A 20,998-nucleotide genomic window follows, 5' to 3' on the forward strand; every position below is an offset into this window, starting at 1 on the left:
GGTATATATAGATATTTCAGGTAAATATATATATATATATATATATATATATATATATATATATATATATATATATATATTCTATTATGCATGAGTATCTATATGTACATGTATATGGTCGGGTACTAAAACAGACTCCTGCTATCAAGATATATCCAGGAGCTGGTTTGGTGTTATAATATATTTTATATACATACAGGGGTGGATTAAAACTGTCATGGGCCATGGGCTATATAATTATTATGGCCCCTACAAGTCTGGAATAAATCATCAAGTCTAGAATCAGCTTCTTGGGGAATGAAGGATGCATCCCTTCTGCATGCTTTCAATCTCTGGTTTCAGGATCTTTGGAGGACATTTAAAGGTCCTAAAATAGCTCTTGTGTACTTGTGTTTTGAAAGCAGGAACAGATGTGTGAGGATTACAGGCCTGAAGGTCATTCTCAGTATAGCATTTTGTGAGTGGTTTGGGTGGCCTTGGGCCCCCTAGAAGGCTTGGGCCCCAGGCTACTGCCCAAACTGCCTATATTATAATCCACTACTGTATATATATACTGTATATATATATATATATATATATATATATATATATATATATATATATATTTATATTACTGGGGATACAGGAGAGGGCAGGAAAGGAGGCCCCTGTGTGTAGTTGCATTTTTTATGTATTGTGTTAAGTTACTTTGCCACAAGTCTTTTTTATAAATAAGTATCTATGAGGGTTGTATGTTACTCCTGTGATGTATGAAGGACTGCAGTGGGTGCTTATGATAAATAGCATAGAATAAGTGGCCTGGAAAGAAACAGAGGAACCTCCTAGGAATTGAGAAATGAAAACCCAACTCCCTTTATCAGATAGTATGAATTTATACATGCATCTGAATAATTGTACAGGAAAAGCAATTTCTATGTTGCATTTTTGTGTTATCTCTGTCGTGGACTCGGATGGTTCTTACTGATAGCAACAGTTGTTATACTGATTAAAGTTATGGATTTCTCTGTCTCTTAATCCATCCAAAATGGATTTTCCCTATAAGTCCAATATATTGAGCTTCTATATGAACAGAATCTCCTACACTGTAGAGATTTCTAGCGATGAAAAACCAAAACCACGAGCTTGCTCAATCCATCCGGTTTGAGAAATGGACATGTCAGACATGGTATGGATAATCTGAAATCAGGCAGCGTCTCACAAGGCAAAGTGATTTTGTGAAAGCTCAACAGAAACTCAAATGCTGAATGTTTTTTTATGTCAGTGTGTGGCCACTGGCTACCTAGTTGGGGACAAGGCGAATTTTGGCTTTCTAAAGGGACACTACTATATCCCCTAATAGCTATTAGCCGCTATCTATACCGCCCCCCATAGTGAATCCAAATACACCTTTATATTCATTTATGTTTCCACTGGTGAGGGTGGTGCTAAACAACCTTAAAGGCTTTTGTTATCATGTCGGGATATTGTGTTGTATTACAGTAGTAATCGCATTAGAGAATTGCATGTGGAAATCTGTTCTGTGCTGACAAATCTATAGGCGATTGACCCAGTGCATTGTGGTAATGTAAAAAATGTAATATACTAATTTCAGGTGAATCCTGGGAATTATAGTGCCACATGTTAGACACTAAACTAAAAGAAAAGGGGTTATATAGAATTTGTTTGCATAATGAATAGTGACCTCTATGGTCTGAGCATTTATTTTCATGTGCAGAATTTCTACTTAATTCAGAGATTACGGCTGAGAGATGGAGGCATGCCAAGATGAAATTAGAGGCTTAAGCCTATGGACTTTAAGCAGCTTTCTTGGAGAAAACACTGTAGGGGAAAGAATAGTTGATTAAACGCTGTAGGGATCTTTCAATATTTTTATGAACGGTTAACCTCTTAGGTCTATTGTGCTTTTAAATAATGAAACCATGTTACCTGTACCTTTTAGGTTTGGGATAACGCACACAGAGTGTGAATCTGAATTTCAGATGTACCTAGGCGCTGCAGGCAGAATAGCAGTGACCATCCCCTACAATAGTTCTCCACTAATCATGCCTTAAAGAGAGTCTACCAAAATTCTCAAATTTACAAAGCTACAGACAGAAATAGGTAACATCCCTGGAGATCTGTGTAGCCATACTATTTTGAAAAATGCTTTGATATCCTAGAATTGAAGCCGGACTGTGGTACACTTTCTGTGAGATGTCACATCACCTACTTCTCCTCTTCACCCTATGTAAGAGCAGAAGGATGCTTCTGGTTAGGTATTACAGCAGTGTTCCTTAAGTACAAATACTTGACTACTGACTACAGTTTGTTGAAATGTAAGGAATGATTTGAAGTGTATACTGTATGGATGTGTTACTATGGCACTATGTGGGTGTTCTCTAAATATAATTGACCATTTCAATTTTAGGTGTAACAAAAGTTTGACATAATTTTCAGTTGGTCTATAACTAGACCCCAGTACACATTTTTTTAAATTCTAAAGCAGCCTAAAAAGTCCAACTGTGTTAAATTGAACTCATTGGACCTACATAGTAAAGGCATAAACCTGTCTATTTAAGACCTCACAGAGCATGTCAGTGCACATGAGAAACATGAGGTCTAAGGAACTGCTTAAGGAGATCAGTGACAGAATTGTGCCAAGGCAGAGATTTGGCCAAGGTTACAAAATAATTTTTTAGCACTTAAGGTTCCTAAGAGCACAATGGCCTCCATAATCCTTAAATGAAAAAAGCTTGGGCTGACCACAACTCTTCCTCCACCTGGCCTTCCAGCCAAACTAAGCAATTGTGGGAGAAGTACCCTGTGAGATAGGTAAAAAAGAACCCAAAGATCACTGTGACTGAGCTCCAGAGATGCAGTAGGGAGAAAAGTTTTACAAAGTCAACGATCACTGCAGCCCTCCACCAGTTGGGACTTTAGAGCAGAGTGTGCACACGGAAGCTTCTCTACAGTGCGCAACATATGAAAGCATCATACAGTTGGCAAAAAAACACATGAACGACTCCCAAACGATGAGAAATAAGATTCTTTGGTCTGATGTGACCAAGATTGAACCTTTTGGTGTTAATTCTAAGCAGTATGCTTGGAAAAACCAGGCACTGCTCATCAACTGTAAAAGAGAATCCCAACAGTGAAACATTGTGGTGGCAGCATCATGCTATGGGGGTGTTTTTCAGCTTCGGGGACAGGATGACTGGTTACTATTGCATGAAAGATGAATACTGCCACATACAAATATCCTCTTCCAGAGGGCTCTGGACCGCAGACCGGGCTGAAGGTTGACCTTCCACGAAGACAATGACCCTAAGCACACAGCTAAAATAACAAAACAGTGACTTCAGAACAACTCTGTGATCATCCCTGACTGGCCCAGCCAGAACCCTGCCCTAAACCCAATTTAGCATCTCTGGAGAGACTTGAAAATGGCCTCCACCTATGTTCACCATCCGAATTGAAGGAACTGGAGAGGATCTGCAAGGAAGAATGCCAGAGGAATCCAAAATTAAGGGTTGAAAAACATGTTGCGCCATTATCAAGAAGACTCATATCTGTACTAGCTCAAAAAGTCTGAATACTTGTGACCATGTGATATTTCAGTTTTTTTTTGTTTAATAAATGAGAAAAAATATCCACATTTCTAGGGTGATGATGGGGTGCAGAGTGCACATTAATGAGCGGAAAAAAAAACTTTTTTAGTTTTACCAATTGGCTTCAATGAAACAAAGAGTGAAAAATGTAAAGGGGTCTGAATATTTTCCATACTCATAGCATGTTAAGAGGACTCCACCAACAAATACCTAGTTAAGGATGACTATGTTCTAGCTACCCAAAAAGATCCCAAGATGCCTCCTCTCTTGTTGTGGCAAGTGAAGCTTGGATAATACCCCAGCTTCATTGCACGTGTGCCATACATCTTATGTCTTTAGTTTATTACCTGAATACTACCCTCTTAAGTGCAATATGAAAATAACTATTTTCACTCTTTTACACTGCTGACAATGACAACATCCCGACAAAGCTGCATCATATTCTGTGGCAATATGAAGCTCCACTCACTCTACCTGCTCTTTCCATGGCTACTTTTTTTTTCTAAAACCTTACGGATTGGTCAAACACCTATAAAATTCTGGTGTAGTAAAATAATAAAATCTTACTTTGAATGATAGTAGAACTGATCCGTAAGCAAATCTACAAAGTCAGTCTTTTGCTTGTATACATTTTATATACTATAAATTATAATGTATATTAATATTAGAATGTATAATATTGTTACAGTATGAACATGATTGAAACTAATTTATGGATATTACATATATAAAAATCATATTACAATTATGGTATCTCGCTGACTGATCAATCATAGCTAGGACGCTTGCTATAACAGTCTGCACATTCCTACAAGTTGGCCGGTGAAGCTAAGGGAAGGAAGGCATTCAATCTTTGTCTCTCCCTCTCGTTTCCAGGCTATTAATTTCTCTTGCCGAATTGTCAGGATTCAGCAGCCCCTATTTCATGGGCTAGAAAGATAATGTATTCATGTTCCACAAAATACCTGAAACAACATCTGGCACAATATTGCCTCCATAAAATGAAGCTCATTAAAGCACTTGCTGTTCTTTGCTGACACCTTTGGTGTACAATCTTTAACTCTGTCCTGAGTGGACGATTCACTGCTGAATCCGCTTCATCATGTAGCCTGCAGCAATGTATATGACCACAAATATGTATTCCAAGGAGATCCTGTCCAGGATCACAAGGGTTAATTGACCGAAGGGAATTAGTCTTTTAAGCATCAATAGAGCAGTGTTCAATGAAATTGACATACATTTTAATTAAAATAGGGAAGAGGACTCGTGTGCGGCCCAACAATTAGATGCTGTCATTGACCCATGAAAGGTACAATATTAGCTTAAGCACCGTATATTACAGACCGTGAAATAGACTACTGCAGGGACCTTATTTCCAAGCCACACTGTGGCCTTGAAGATTCAATTAATCATCACTGACTTTTAACTTAGAGCTACATGAAGTAAGAAAGAAAACTAGATCTTCACTGTGATTATTCATGAAAACTTTAAAGGGAAGCATCATATTGACGAATATGGAGACATCCATAGATTTCATATGTTGTACAAGCTCAGGGACTAAATTATTATGGAACAAGGAAAAGGCATGGTATCCAGCACTCTAGTAATACAGATTCTGGGGCACACACATTTTAATGAAGGAGCTGCCAGCCCCAGCACAGTCCTCATCTATCAGGAGGCTCCGGCATTGATAAATCCCGGTGGGCAGCTGCACTGTACCAGCGGGACACCTCTGTGCTAGGTCTTACTTGGCTCAGAGAGGTGCCCTAGCCTGTGGCTAAATGGGCGCAGGCTATCTGCAGTATGCAGGCGTGGGGTAGATAGACCCCATGCTAGCCCACAATGCCGCTGCCCTTGGCCCCTCGACACCCCTCCATGCCCACTCGGAGTGGAAGTGGTGCATTGGGGAAAAGGTGCAATTCCTGGCAGTGTGTCAGGAATTGTGCATATTCCAGGCTTGTATGCCAGATTTCATCTTTTTTCAATACAGTCGTACACATCATATGTTGAGACCTGCATCTTTTGTTTTTTACTTCTTAGTCATGGGCCTGGAGTTTTTTCATAAAGAACCTGATCCTAAAAACATTGTGTGTTATATATAATCTATTCTTTTCAACTTATTCATCACATTTTATACCTGTCATTACACACTAAGAAATGCTTATAAATGGTGAGAGGGTAAGCAAAAAAATTACAAAAGGCTCTGCAATAGATTACTGAGATGATCTCTTCATATTATCCCCTATATATCCCTCGGTTCAGACCAAACAAGGACACAGCAATTCAGGGGAATTGGCTGTTTTTATCATAAAAGGCTCCATTGTTGGGTAGAAGACCTGGAGAGTTGCATATCCATAATTTTTTTGATCATTCTTATGTGATATCTCAAGGCAGAAATAGGCTTCTGGTTAGATATTACAGCAGGATAAAGGCTGGGAAGCAGTTTGAATATAGAGATCAAAGAACACAGCTGTTTGAGAATACACCTCCAGTACTCTTAAGTGCAGTCATACATATATCTATGGCTGTATTTAAGTACTTTCATTTGTAAAGGTTACTTAGTGAACTGGAACTGAGCCACCATTGTCAGCAAATTGTGTCAGCAAATGATCCACCAGTGGACCCAGTGGTAGAACTAGTGGATGTTAGTTAGGGTGAAGGCACCAGACCCTGAAGCTGTAAAGGGGTCAATGGGACCCACCAACTTTAAGTTATGCCTCTGTATATACCATATAATTCTCACTATACAAATCATTTTGGGGTGGATTTATCTGGTATGTATCTGGGTGCAAAACTGATCATGGACAGCCAATCACAGCTTTTATTTTTCCAAAGCAGTAAACGTAATCTGACTGTTTGCAATGAGCAACTCCAACAGTTTTGTAGTAAACTTACAGTAAACTCTACCAATGGTAACTTGAGTTAAAAATGGTAATTTGAGATAAAGAAAGTCTGCTGATCAGCTACTGATCATATATAAGTTCAGTGTTGTTCAGAGCTTGTCTGAAATTAGTGAAATAGTAATGAAGTGTAAGCACTCAGTTACATTTTAACATGTGTTTCTAAATTTGCCATATGCTCACTATCTGCAAATTCATTCCCAAAAGCTTGGCTGAGAAAAGCCCGATAACAAGCCGATTACAATGTGTACTCTCTGTGCCTGCAAAAAAGTTGCCTTAAAAAAACTTAAGATAAAAAATAATGAGGCACTGTAATAGTTAAAAGTAATTGTGGCATTATCATCAAAACATTTGCTATTCAGTGTCTTACTTCTTCTAGCTAGGACATCAGCATTTTTCTTTTAGTAACAATGCTGTTTCCAGAACAAAAACAGATATATAATGCATTGAAATAAAGGAGTTCTATAGGAGAGTAACTTCTAGGGTTGCAGCCACAGCAGCTGCTATGGGGCCCGCAGTGTCGGGGGGCCAGACCACCCGACCTAACGCAAAGCTAAGGAATGGAGATTTGCTATGCAGCAGTATATCCTCCAAAGGCATCCTTCAGCTCAGGGGGTGGGGTTGTAGCAGGATCGGGAATTTTTAACATCCTATATACTTCTCCATGTGATTCAACCTGCAGGGCTACACATCAGTCTAGACTGTGGCCTTCTGTTGCCATTGATAAGGATCCTGGACATATGTGCTAGGGTATACATTATACATGCAGGATTGTAAATATAATGCACAAGTGTCTATATATGGGTTTATAATGTACTGTATGTGTGGGTATGGGTGTAATGTGTACAGTGCTGTAAAATGTTCTGTTTTCATGTATATGTGTTTAAAATGTACGTATAAATGAATTTATAAATGCATGGTAAGCTCTATAAAGAATGGCAAGAAAAAAATAGAAGCAAGCTCAATCTACAGAAGATGCTCTGCTCCATAATAAAAACTCCAAACTATACGTACTTGTTGAAAAAATAACCATAACAGAAAGGTGACATGTGTTTTTTCAACAGAAAAACAGACATATTTTACCTAATAACACCTACAATGTATGTCTCATGTTTTATATTTTTACAATTACGCTGAGCAAAGTAGTATTATAACAATATTCTTTTATAAATTTTACTTATTGATTTTCCTTTAAGTTTATAGTTAACGTCTTCGGAAATATTAGTGGTAGTAAAGCATCCATGTACAGTATTATGAAGAAGAATTTCCTACATCTGGACAATTTGTAACAAGTGTAATTGCTCCATTGATTTTACAAGGCACAATTCTCCAAGATGAACGTTCTACCATCTTGGATTACGTAGTACAGCTGTCCAAATGTCACACGGGAGCTTCATAAGACCAAGGTTTCCATAGACCACGGCTGTTATTAGCAGAAGGAAGCGGTACCTTTGTCACGTCTCTTCTTTCTAAAGTAGTCTTGACAGCAAGTCCCTGAACTAAATTATCTCTTGTTTTATCTTGGTGGACCTCAGTCATAGACTTTAACCTGATCCATCTTCCTGACAGTCATGGAATTAGGGCGATGCACTTGAATCACAGGTGGGAACTGATGTGTGTCCATCTGGGTGAAATATATGCCCTCTGTAATGTATTTTAATTCTACTTTAGGTAGAAATACATGCTAAAAATGAATGAGTAAAAATCCATTATATTAAATTTTAAAACTAACATTGTATATAGATGAGAATCAATTGACAATTAATCACATTAGTTATATTTTAAATATGATGGAATGTTGTGAATAAAAGTTTATGTTCACATGAAGTAAACAAATCTATAATGGAATCATAGAAAAATGTAAAAAAAAATACATTGGGGGTCATTTACTAAGGGCCCGATTCGCATTTTCCCGACGTGTTACCCGAATATTTCCAATTTGCGCCGATTTTCCCTGAATTGCCCAGGGATTTTGGCGCACACGATCAGTTTATGGCGCATCGGCGGAAATCGGGGGCGTGGCCGAATGGTTACCCGACGGATTTGGAAAAACCGCCGCATTTAAAAAAAAAAATTGGTCGCACGGGCCATACTCACATGCACCACGATGAAGACGATGAACTCCGGGGCACGTCTGGTGGACATCGGGCGCAGGACCTTCATGAATCGCCGGAAGACCCGAACGCTCGTCCGAGAAGCCGCCACTGGAACGCGAATGGACCGGGTAAGTAAATGTGCCCCATTGACTTGTCTTTACCTGTAGTCTATTGCAACGGCTCCAATCTTACCCGGCCTATGATTGTATAGAAGGTTGAATCCAGAGGATGTAGTGGATGAAAGTAGTCAACACAACCTCACCACCGGTAGACCGATAGATTCTGGTTGTAATGGGAGGTGCTGTGCTGGACCAGAACTGTAAGAAATGAATGAACCAAGACAACCCCTTCAAAGGGGCTGAAGTTGACACAATATAGCAGTTAACTTAATTGTCCCAACAACTCTCAAGAACAGGGTCGAATTTTACCCAAATAAAACACTTCGCTGGGAGTGATGAATTTAAGGGACAACACAACTGTGGGACCTCCTGGTGTATTTATACTGGAAAAAAATCCTGTCTCAAAATGAGTGGCAAAAAACATCAGTTACAACAATAATTAAGTTATCATTTATCCTATAAATGGTAAATTAACTATGAATTGCTGATGAATTAACCATATTAGACCATTGAAGCCAATCTGTAAAATTCTCCCCTTGGAATCTGTATGAATAATAAATCTGTTGATTTCTTTTAGCTCTTTATTGAGCTTGAATGAAGTGCGGTTTACATGAGTTGCCAGTTCTGTTACTGTAGATTCTCTCTGGATTTAGAATCCAGATTCATGAACATACCTTTATCCACCCACTGATGGATGCAGATATGTAAATGTAATATGTTCAAGGTAACAGATCGTTAGCAGATATTTTATTATTATCCTTGTTACATACCTCAGAGGACATGATACAACCATTTACTGCTGAACTGGCATAAGATAATGTGCGGTGTCAGGATAAAATCCTGTGAAATACCATAATACATACTATGGAGTTAGAAATGAATATGAAATTCACCTGAATGTAAAGGATAAAAATACAATATTTCTCCAGGCAACATTAGGAGTAGTATTTAGTGTCTGGGTACCAAAATCCAGCAGGGACTAGTACAACACTCGCAAATGAGTTGGTTTATGGCTAATTCACACAAGCGTCATACAATATTATATGGAGGTATAACAGCAACCGTTACCTTCTGTCATGGTCTCCTATTCTTCTATGTTCCCCATAAAGAACAATACCAAGATTTTCTGTCAGATTCCAAATGAATTCTTTAGGAATTCTCTTATATTCAATTAGATGTATGTTACCAAACTATATAATGCAGCAGGAGGCAGTAAAGGTCCTTGAGCTCCAAGTAAGACAATATATCAACCACTAATTCACTGAATGGGAACCATTTTGGCAACTACAGGCAGTCCCCTACTTAAGGACACTCGACTTACAGATGACCCCTAGTTAAAAATGAACTCCTCTGCCCCTGTGACCTCTGGTGAAGCTCTCTGGATGATTTACTATACTCCCCGATTGCAATAATCAGCTGAAGCCTTATTGATAATCCTTGGTCCCATTACAGCAAAAATGTGGAAACTCCAATTGTCACTGGAGCAAAAAAAAAATAATAATTTGTCTTAATTTACAATTATAAAATATACAGTTTCGACTTACATACAAATTCAACTTAAGAACAAATCTATGGACCCTATTTTGTACGTAACTTGGGGACTACCTGTATTTACCAGCATACACCTGGGGAAAAGAAGTACAAGTAATTGGGTGGAGTAGTCCCCCAACTTGCATCCCCTTATAGATAAGACAATTACAATATAAATGGATCCCTAAAATGTAACTTTTAATGATATGCGGTTAAAAAATAATAAACAAGTGATGAATAATATGATTGGGACGGTATTTGCTAGTGTATTAGTGGTGAATGAACGCCTAGTCTGGCTGTAAGTTAATATTCCATCAACAACAATGTGCCTATACCAAATCTTGCATCATGTATACAGCCGGGTTAACATTTTCCTATGTGTAGATTGGTGATTGTAGAAATGATTGTCACAGTTTGATATCTGTCCCAACCATCAAAAAAACATATATCTATAGAATACTAAGGACTAAAGGGAGACTACAACTTTTCCCGCATCTTGCAAATACCACACAAAGTACAACCGAATATTTACCAATTCTTGTAAAATTGTCATCAGCAAGCGTGTTGTGAGGTCCATGGCAAAATCAAATTTTTTATCACAACCTCCGGAAAAAAAAAATGAATGTAAAATGAAGCTGAAAAAAAATTGTTATGCTGCATAATCAATACACTATTCCTAGGTGTTACAATAGAGTGAACACTAGCAGGGTAAGGCATGGAGCCTGTACATTTACAATTAATACACCACCCCTGATGTGTTTTGGCAATGAGCTAGCTGCACAAATGGTGGGGAACTCATGGACCTATTACTTCTATTGGCTCTGTCATGGCGGCTAATCCTTCCCATCTTTGTGTCCAATTTCCTATGAACATTGCGGGTTGAGCTGTGCTCACCCGTCAATGTCACACGGACCACCAGCTAAGAGCCTGCAAAATGAATCAGATCTTAATGTTGTTCTATCTGTGATAAATTTTACTGTTAAAAATTCTACTTTAATACACATTATGGAGACTTAGTGATACATTTGGAAATCACTTCTGCTGTGCAAATTTGTTTGTTGTAAACAACAAAAAATAAACTATTTCTTCAATCAATGTAAGAATAACAATTAAATTCTGGTTTTGAAAAACAGCAGTGAGCTGTACTTGTAAATGCGTTTGTAATAATTGACATCAAACATCAAACTGGGTGTTGTGTTATTTTTCCCACATAGATATCGTACCATCTGTGGCGCAAAAATATTGTATGTCATAGTCTGATTCACTAGCTACATTCCTAAAAATCATACATTCATATTTTTATTATTATTTTGTATATGTAATTGTATGTGTAACATATATACAAGTATAATGCTGTATTACACTGTGCAAAATGCACCATGCACATTAAATGATGGGTGTTTTATATTGAAGAACTAAGCATCCCATGTGTTACTGCACAGTCTGATAAAGCTAACTGTAATTGGATAGTCAATGATGTAGCTTACAGTAGACAGTATATATAGCCTATTAAAAGTAAGCTGAATACCAAATCATCTACCAGTCAGTGCTGGATTCAATTTACAAGGTGATTATTGAGTATTTTGTATTACACAAGACCTGAGCTTACCTAAAATGTTTTACAAATAAATTAAGAGCAGTGGGAAAAATGGATACCTGCTCAACCAGACTTTGACTAATTAAGAGCCTTCCATTTAACAGCAAATATACAGGGCATTGACACTTGGTGGTCGAGTTTGTCCCATCTGCCCTGAAGCGCGTTTCACCAGATCTTCATCTCTAATTGGGCAGTGACAGACAATGGATATTGTCAGGGATACAGCAAATGGTTATATAATTTGTTTACTACAATAAAAAAGACATTTGGTCTGGGTTTGGCTAAATCAGCATTTAAATGGCAGGCGACTCCATGGGGGTGCAGTGACATACCGCGTCTTACCAGAAGCCATAGAAGTCTACGGGGGCCATGATCCGGTCACAAATTATGTGGCCAGATCAAGGCCCCCATAACGGCCTTCTCCTCAAGCATTAGAATCTGTCGGCAAAGAAACAGACTATGATTTAAAAAATTAATTTATGGCTTTTGTCCATGATGTCACTTCTGGGAAATTCTAATTTTAATCTGAAAGCTAATGAGGCAGTTGGTGCACGAATGTCATGGATTTAGCACCCGGAGAAATGCTGTTCACTGTCTTGACCACTATCTTCTCACCAGAAGTGATATAGATCTGGATAGTAGTGCTCTGGAGGCTGTGGACACATCTGTATACTACATGGGGCTGTCTGTATACTACTAGGGGTTGGCTGTATACCACTGGGGGTTGGCAGGCTGTATATTACATGGGGCTGGCTGGCTGCATACTACAGGGGCTGGCTGTATACTACTGGGAGCTGGCTGACTATATACTATTGGGGGCTTGCTGGCTATATACTGGGGGAGTCTGTGAGCAATGCATTTTCCCACTCTCGGCTTATACTCGAGTCAATAGTTTTTCCCAGTTTTTGGTGGTAAAATTAGGGGTCTCAGCTTATACTCGGTGGGCTTATACTCGAGTATATATGGGTAAGTCTGCAAATTTCAGTTGTTTAACTAGTAGAGAGATTGTTAGCTACATTAAATAAAGCAAGAAATTTTCTTCAGTGCATGAGGTCACAAAAAGTGCAAGTGCGGCTATTGTTATTTTTAGCACATAAAAGAGTTTAGAGGTCTATTATTATCATACAATAACTATCCAGTCCATGCCGCGATGAAGATAATTAAGACTTTTGTTACAGTAATTATCACTAAGCTGCTGTATGTGCCCAGGAAATTAATGAGTGCACAAAGTAATTCCAGTGCTAAAAAAGACAATAGAAAAAGTTACGAGGAAGGTTGTAAGAGACAGCCTCGAAATGTCGCTAAATGAGTATGAAATGCAAAAAGATAGCAATGAATAATTAGGGCATCACTGAAATAATGAGACAAGTAGTTCAGAAAACAATCAAATGGATTTTTAAATTCAGTATAAATGTTTGTGCACATTTTAGGTTACAGTGTTCTTATTATATCAGTTGAAGCAATCTTAAGAAGTTAAATAAATAGGTGAGGAACATCCAAATAATTTGTGCAGGATGTGAAAAAGGAAAGTTATACCTCTGTGCTAGCTTGACCCCTTAATGACTTGGCCCTTTTTAGTTTTTGTGTGTCCTTTTTTTGCTCCCAACGCTCAAAAATCCAATTATTTTTTTATTTTTCCATCTATGGAACTATATGAGGGATTTGTTTCCTGCGTAATAAATTGTAAGATTGAGTGAGGGTATTTAATATCCCATACCATGTACTGGGAAGTAGGAAAAAAATTCCAAATATGGTAGAATTGACAAAAAATGAATTTGTCCTAATATGTTTATGTTTTTTAGTTTTATTTTATGACTCCCAATGCGTACTATTACCGTTGAAGGTCTGATTACTTTTACCATATGCTGCAATACTGCAGTATTGTAATATACGGCAGGTTTTCTAGGGATCTCTAAGCGTCTGCTTTTGACAGATGCTCAATGATCAGGGTGCATGGTGGACTTGGGAGTCTAGCCTAGACAAACAATTGCTTTTCCCCGATGACTGATCAGTGTGCATGCCACTGACAGCTTGGCCAGAGACATTTAAATGGTTAATACCACAAGTGATACCAGAGTGTGTTTGCTGCAATATGTAGCAAACATGCACTCTGCAAGGAGAGGGATCTGTCGTGAGCCCTCTCCATACCCACTTTTCAACACTGTGTCATGTTGCTCCCTCTGCATCGTATAATAGCCAAACCAAACCATCTATTTCCAAAAGAAACAGATTCCAAAGTTTAAATTTGTAAAATAAACAAATAAATAATAAATATTAACTTGACATTTTTAATGACTGTGTCAGATTCAAGTTTATGATATCAAGAAAGGGAGTATCTTCCAGCTCTTGTTGATTGCTCTTCTACAAATCACTAATCTGATGAGACATGGAATTCTGTGCACAATGTTTGGCACTAGTGTATGAGAAGGACCTTGTGGAAATGGGACAGGTACAGAGGAGAGTGACTAATCTTATTAAGGAAATAGATGGATTAGAATAAAATGACAGATAACCCTGGAATTATTCCATTTGGAATGTTCTAGGGGGCATCCTCTACCACTAGAGGGAATACAATTTTACCATTTCCGTAGGCAGGGTTTCTTTTCTGTTAGAGCTGAACTCTCTGCCCCACGATGATTTGATTGTTGATAGATTGTACACGTTCAAGAAGAACCTGGATGCCTTTTTTGAGCAAAAAACTCATGTTATGGGGACTAAAGGAATAAATCAAGGAATAATCAACTTTGTAGGATTATAAATTGGACAAGATGCACCTGCACTATTTTCCTCCTAAGTAGTCTGTATTACATGTGAGCTATGCACAATAAGTTCTCAATTATTCTGAGCAGCAGTCACTCTTAGTGGTTGTTCAAATGGCTATATGTATGGAAGTGATGATGATCGTAATAAATTAGGGCATTCACTCCAAATGTCTGATTATTTAATTTCTCTGAATTGTCTAACACTATCTGTATACTGTCTGTACCCCATCATTGGTTAAGCGCTATGGAAACTTAAGTTCTATCTATAAATAAAGATCCATATTATGCAGACCCATTTTCTTGGCAGACACCCAAGCCTCCTTCATGACATCAAAAGAAAACAGCACATGCTTTACTGTATATACTGTAGCCAAAAATTCACACCGAATATAAGAATAATACAAAAGATTCTTTAGTAACAACAAAGACACATGTATCAATATAATATATCAATGATAAAAAACGTATAAAATAGGAAGAATAAACTGGAGTTCCCCATCCCCCTGTTATTGCAGTTTTCTTGAACTTTGTTTTGTAATATTGGCCAGATGTCCATAACCGTTGTGTATAAAAAATAGCTTAAAGTACAAACTCACTTATACATTGGTGAAACAAGCTGGAAATATTGGAACAATTGTTAGTAAATAAGTCCTCATGCACAATGCAAGATGTGAAAAAATCTCAACTCTCTAATTTCTTTTATTCCAATAGGAGAAATCTGTGCATTTAATATCCATGGTCAAGACACTCCATTTGAGGCAGTTGTACTGAACAGAACATCTGGAGAAGGTCGCCTAAGAGCTAAAGGACCAATTGACTGTGAACTACAAAAGGAATACACCTTCATCATCCAGGCATACGACTGTGGAGCGGGTCCAAGTGGGGCTAACTGGAAGAAATCTCACAAGTACGTTATCTGATGTCATGATTGTCAGCTCATGTTTCATTGTGGTTTCAAGGATTAAAAACAAAATACATAAGGTTGATTCACAATCCACATAGACAAAAAAATAAATGGGCGAACAAAATGGGGCTCGGCTGCACCTTGATAAAAAGGGAACCGGAACCGACTTCCAGCACTCAGCACTAGTAGCAGGTTTTACCCTTTAAGTGCTGCTCGCATTTTAATGCTGGCTGTGTGTGTGCCCGCATGGCACTGGCATTAAAATTCATTATTATTCATAATTAAATGCAGGAATTTAAATGCCACCTGTGACACAGAATTTAAAGGGTTTATACCTGCAGCCCCTAAGAGTTTAAACTTATGGCTGGTGTCCGGGTTCTGGGACCAGAATCTGCAATCTTTGTTATGGACCCAAACATTGTGGTTTGGGTCTACTTATTCCTGTTTACAACATTTTATTTTAAAAAAATATATTAAACATACTGTGCAAACTGCACTATGTGCCAGAACCATGAATTGTGGTCCACTATATTTATGAATCTGTCACCCCCTGCACTGCTCTGGAAGTGTGCACCATTCTTTTCGGGTGCACTTTGTTCATGCTGTAGAATTGTGGTGCAGACACAATTCGGTCGCACGTTGGACAGAACTGCGCTGCACGACTAATAACTAACACTCCCTTTAGATGCACAGTTTTCTGTCTTGTCAGACACAGAGCAGCCATGACACAAAACTGGCGCAGACACTTTATAAATACATGTACAAGCATTTTGCACGTTCTTCCTAGTGTAAAGTCAGACAGGAAACTAGCGCAAAAACTTTAATAAATGCGGGCCAGTGTGCTTAATATAATATATATATATGGTAACACAAGTTTTTATCTTGTAATGAGCAACATTATTAAACAAAGGTACAGTTATATAAAAGCAGTGCACATTATAAAAGATTACAAGAGTTTTCATTACTGCTTAAAGGGAATCTGTCACCAGGAGACCCATTTTTAGCACTCCCCCAGTCCCCACAGAGCATAGTACATACACTGCCAAAGTGTTTTTGTATTAAAAATTGGTTTCACAGAAAAAAAGATGTTATATTGTACCTTTCATTAGCACCTGCTGTGTGACTAGGCAGTTGCCCAACAGGAGGGACTGGAAAGGAGCAGTCCCCCCCCACCACCACCACTGGGAAATTGCTTCTCCATGTGACCTTTTCAAATATATGAAAACACCCATCACTGGGCTTAGCGACGCCCCATGCTCCTCTACAGCCAATCCCGAGTGTTGGGAGTTATTCATATATTTAAAAAGGTCACATGTTTCCCAAGGGTGGGTGGGAACTGCTCCTTTCCAGCCCCTCCCAATTGGCAACTGCCTAGTCACACAGCAGATGCTAATGAAAGGTACAATTTAACGTATCTTTTTTTCTTTAAAACCTATTTTTTATACAAAAACACTTTGGCAGTGTATGTACTATGCTCTGTGGGGACTGGGGGAGTGCTAAAAATGGGTCTCCTGGTGACAGGTTCCCTTTAACACAGAAGGGTATTATATCCTCCCTGTGGTGGGGGATAGTGCGGATAGTCTGGTCTATAGACTTTCAAATCTCTTGTCATGTTGTGATTTTATACTAAATTGGATTCATGAAAAAATGTTTATTAAACATAAACATACAAACCAAAAGAAAAAAAAACATCAAAAGATATAAAAAGTAACATTTTAAATATATTAAAAGAATACAGATGTTTCCGCCCTCAACTGAGCAAAATATGGTTAATATTGTAACCTGCTAGCAAATGCCTTGCTGTGCCGTGCCTGCTGTGCCTATGCTGTGCGCATATCACGAAACAGCATTGTTTCGAAAATTTTGATAATACAATTTTTTTAGGATCGTGTGCGACACATCACTAGTTAATACCTGTGCAAGCCATGTAATCCCCTAAAAACGTGTGCAGTTCGACGAAAAAGTGATCCGTGACCCTTAGTACATGAGCCCCAATGTCCATTACTTGACTAAACCTTCATGATGACTTTATACACAACATATACTTTGGTGCATTTATCTAATGGTTTAGAACAGAATTCAATCAAAATTGCCTGTAACTATAAACAAACCTCGTTTCTAGGGCCACCCTTACACTAGTTAGAGTTAATGGACCTTAGACAGTTGGTGTGTATTATGTCTTCTACTATAAATCTTGCTTTTTACCATGAAAACTACATTTAACAAAAGATCAAGAAAGTTGACATACATTCTGCCCTTCCACACAGGTTATTATGGAAATCATCTATCCATAAAGATCCCATATTCTTAATGATGCAATGCAATGCAATGATGTTATTGTTTGTATGACCTTGTTTTTTTTACTTATTGGAGTGCTGCAGTGGGAATCATAAAAACATACAAGATGTTAAACATACATATGATCAGTGTAAATATTTGAATGTATGTTACTTTTGTTTTTCTTGTCCTTTTTCCCCTGGTATTATGATTTGTAACTACAATGTGTTACATGAAATCTAAACAAAAAAATAATACAAAATATGATGAAATACAGAAATATGCAACTTATAGAACTAATTCAAAAATGTATGATTTACAGATGATTTCAATAATTTTAACAACTCAAATTGGCAATTTATGATACTGCTCTGCCGACCAATACACTAATAAAACCAGCAGTATAATCAACAGCACAAATATAATGGATACAATCCTGTATGTCCACTTGTTTGGTCAAATACCCATCCATCTAAAGACATATGTCAAACCAAATCATATTGCCTCATAATCCCATTGAAAACTGTTCAAATTATTGGATGTTTTAGTCAAGTTATTTTGTCATTAAACCGTAATGCTGTGTAATGTACCTATCATGTTTGTTATACCCAGTAGTTTGTAAATAGCCCCTCGCTATGCTCCTGAGATTTTATGCCAAGTTATGTGGCTTTCTGCAGTATTAAGGTGATTAACACATTGTACCTCTGGTTTATAGCTGTTCATGTGGTCATCCTCCTGCCATATTCCTCATACTATGACCATCTGCTAGTCCACAGTCTGCCCAGTAATTTGCCATTACATTCTTTTTCAAGTCTAGATTTTTTACTGCAATTATATTCACAATGAAAGTATCTATGTGACATTGAGGAGTGCGACTTGTATTTGTCATCATCCTATATTCACTTTCTTTTGGCAGTAATACATTATATTGTGAACTATTTAATCAGCATCGTAGGCTGCAACCATGAGGCACATCCTTTGTGGTGGCTCTAACCATGAAGCACATCCCCTTACCCAAGTACATTTCAGAACTATGGTTTATAAGATGTATTGGCTGCGTTTTTTCCAGCCTAGGTAGGTGTTCATTGATTGACACTATATGTTTTTATCACTTGACTGCTAGTCATTTCATTAAGCAGTGCAGATCCAACAACACAAAAGTAGCCATATTTTCTGGTCACAAGTGAGGATTTCAAAGCATGGATTTGGTAGCAAGCGGAGTGATATGAAGATGCTTTTTTGCACAGTTTCTGAGTTGTGTTTTGGAATCTATAACAAAATGGAAAGTCGGGCTATAAAAATGTATGGAAGTAATGCCATAAAACTGTGTTATTAGGTGCCCTGGGCTGTGAGAGACATGTTGGGTGCAGCATGTGAGACATAGTTGACATTTACATTCTAAGATCTGTTGGGTGTCTTCACCAGTCATCTGAGATTCAGCCTTGTTGCGTTATGCTTAGGAATTCCTTATCTATGTTTGGTGTAGTTTTGGCGCAGTTCTGGTACAAATGTTGTTTTGCAATTTCCTATTGTGCCAAATCAACATAGGACAGTGCAAATTCACTTTGACTTTGCACCAAATTCATTATTTGCATAGACTAGTAGTCATAATACCACTGAAGTCATGATTTTTCAATTTGCCGAAAATTTCAATTTAGGCACAAGTTTCGGCACAAATTGAAGCCGGGACTGTTTGATGGTTTTTTTGCAACTTTTTATGCGAGTGTCTCAAACAACCCAGACAGCATAAGACACTCCCAGCAAATTTGTTAAGGGCCAAAGCCACTTTCATGAATCTGATTGCAGCAGAACTACAAAGAAGAACATAGCTCTGTCGCAGTCAGTAGGTCTAATAATAAATTACCCCCATGAGTATGAAATCCACCTCCACTAAGCTTTACTTATGGTGATTTGGGTGGCTCTTGGAGACTATTGAGTAACTGATACACTGCATATCCTCTAAGTAGGATTGCAACCAATAAGCTATGTGGCCTCACAGCAAGACCTTAAATAACCTTATAACCTTAAATGACCCTGACTTTCAAGTTGTTCGCCTTTTCAGAGACTAGTAACCATCAAGCCTTGTACCTAATTGTACCCGAAATCTTCACATTTTAATTCACTCTTTTTAGTTTTCCTTACAGTCTAATTCTTTTTTTGTCTTGTTTCTTAAACTATTTTGTCTTAGTTGAATATTCCCTGTGTTTAATTGCATCTGTGCCTGTTAGTCCATAATTGCTCCCTGGTGTAGAGGAGCCACCTCTTTATTTAAAAACATGCACATTTTTACCTAAAAAAGATGCAAAATTTGTTTCCCGGCTTCTCCCTGACAAGTTCGCCACCTGAGACCAGGCAAGCTTTCACTTTTTGTTTTTCTCTTCTCAAACTTTTTGTTTTTACAACTTTTTCAATAGTTGCAGGTGGTCAATACAACTAACTTTAGTCTAGACAGATGGATTCATAAGATAAATAAAGAGAACCCATCCAAAAACTGTGCACCACGAGTTATGGTGTAAATATAGAAAAGTCACAGCAAAATATGCAAATTTGCAACTGCTCAAAAATCTGAGACTTTTTGATACTAAGAAAAAGAAGAAGAAAAAAAGATAAATCTCCACTGATGTCTTTGCCTCTTCTATGTACTTTCCACAAAAAGAACCCCCAAGGCCCAGACACAGAACTTACTATCAAATACACATTTCTAGTTTTACGGAAGCATCAGATACAGTGAACAGCCCTAGAATTTTTAAAAACTAATGTAAAGGTCGAATTTTCTAGTGAAATAAGTCTTTACACATAACTCCTACTCTTATATATGAACAATAAGGCAATATACAGATGTACATCCTTACATCTAAGGGTTATGGTAATTTTCTTGCCATTTTGCAGTTGAAAGTGTAAGGTTATTGCCCTCATTAATGCAAAACACTGCATGAAATATGTATCGTGATATTAATGCAGCATCCTTTCTACACAGCAGCAGCTTGCACATCATTTTCATAATTAATACGAGATATTTTTAACTCCGTTTTCACATTAAGCATAGACATAGTAGAAGCCACATTAGTCACACACATGCTCATAGTGCACCGGCATTAGAGATATCTGCTCTCAATAGACATACATCTGCAATAGACAAGTGTGACTGTAGCAAAATGATATAATCAATGGGACAGAAAAGAGAAACGATGTAACAATGTTTTTATTATTAAGGAGAGGCAATATA

The 20,998-nt window shown here is 37.8% G+C and overlaps 1 protein-coding gene across 1 annotated transcript in view; it reads left to right on the forward strand.

Annotated features, from left to right (window-relative positions):
* The window catches only part of CLSTN2 (calsyntenin 2), a 550,032-nt gene that overhangs the window by 361,503 nt on the left and 167,531 nt on the right, over positions 1-20,998 (forward strand). Inside the window, exon 3 of the mRNA XM_072143113.1 lies at positions 15,303-15,498. Coding sequence (XP_071999214.1) covers positions 15,303-15,498 — 196 coding nt within the window. The remainder of the gene's footprint in view (positions 1-15,302; positions 15,499-20,998) is intronic.

The sequence above is a fragment of the Engystomops pustulosus genome, chromosome 3, assembly GCF_040894005.1.
Source record: "Engystomops pustulosus chromosome 3, aEngPut4.maternal, whole genome shotgun sequence".
In the NCBI taxonomy this organism is placed as follows: Eukaryota; Metazoa; Chordata; class Amphibia; order Anura; family Leptodactylidae; genus Engystomops; species Engystomops pustulosus.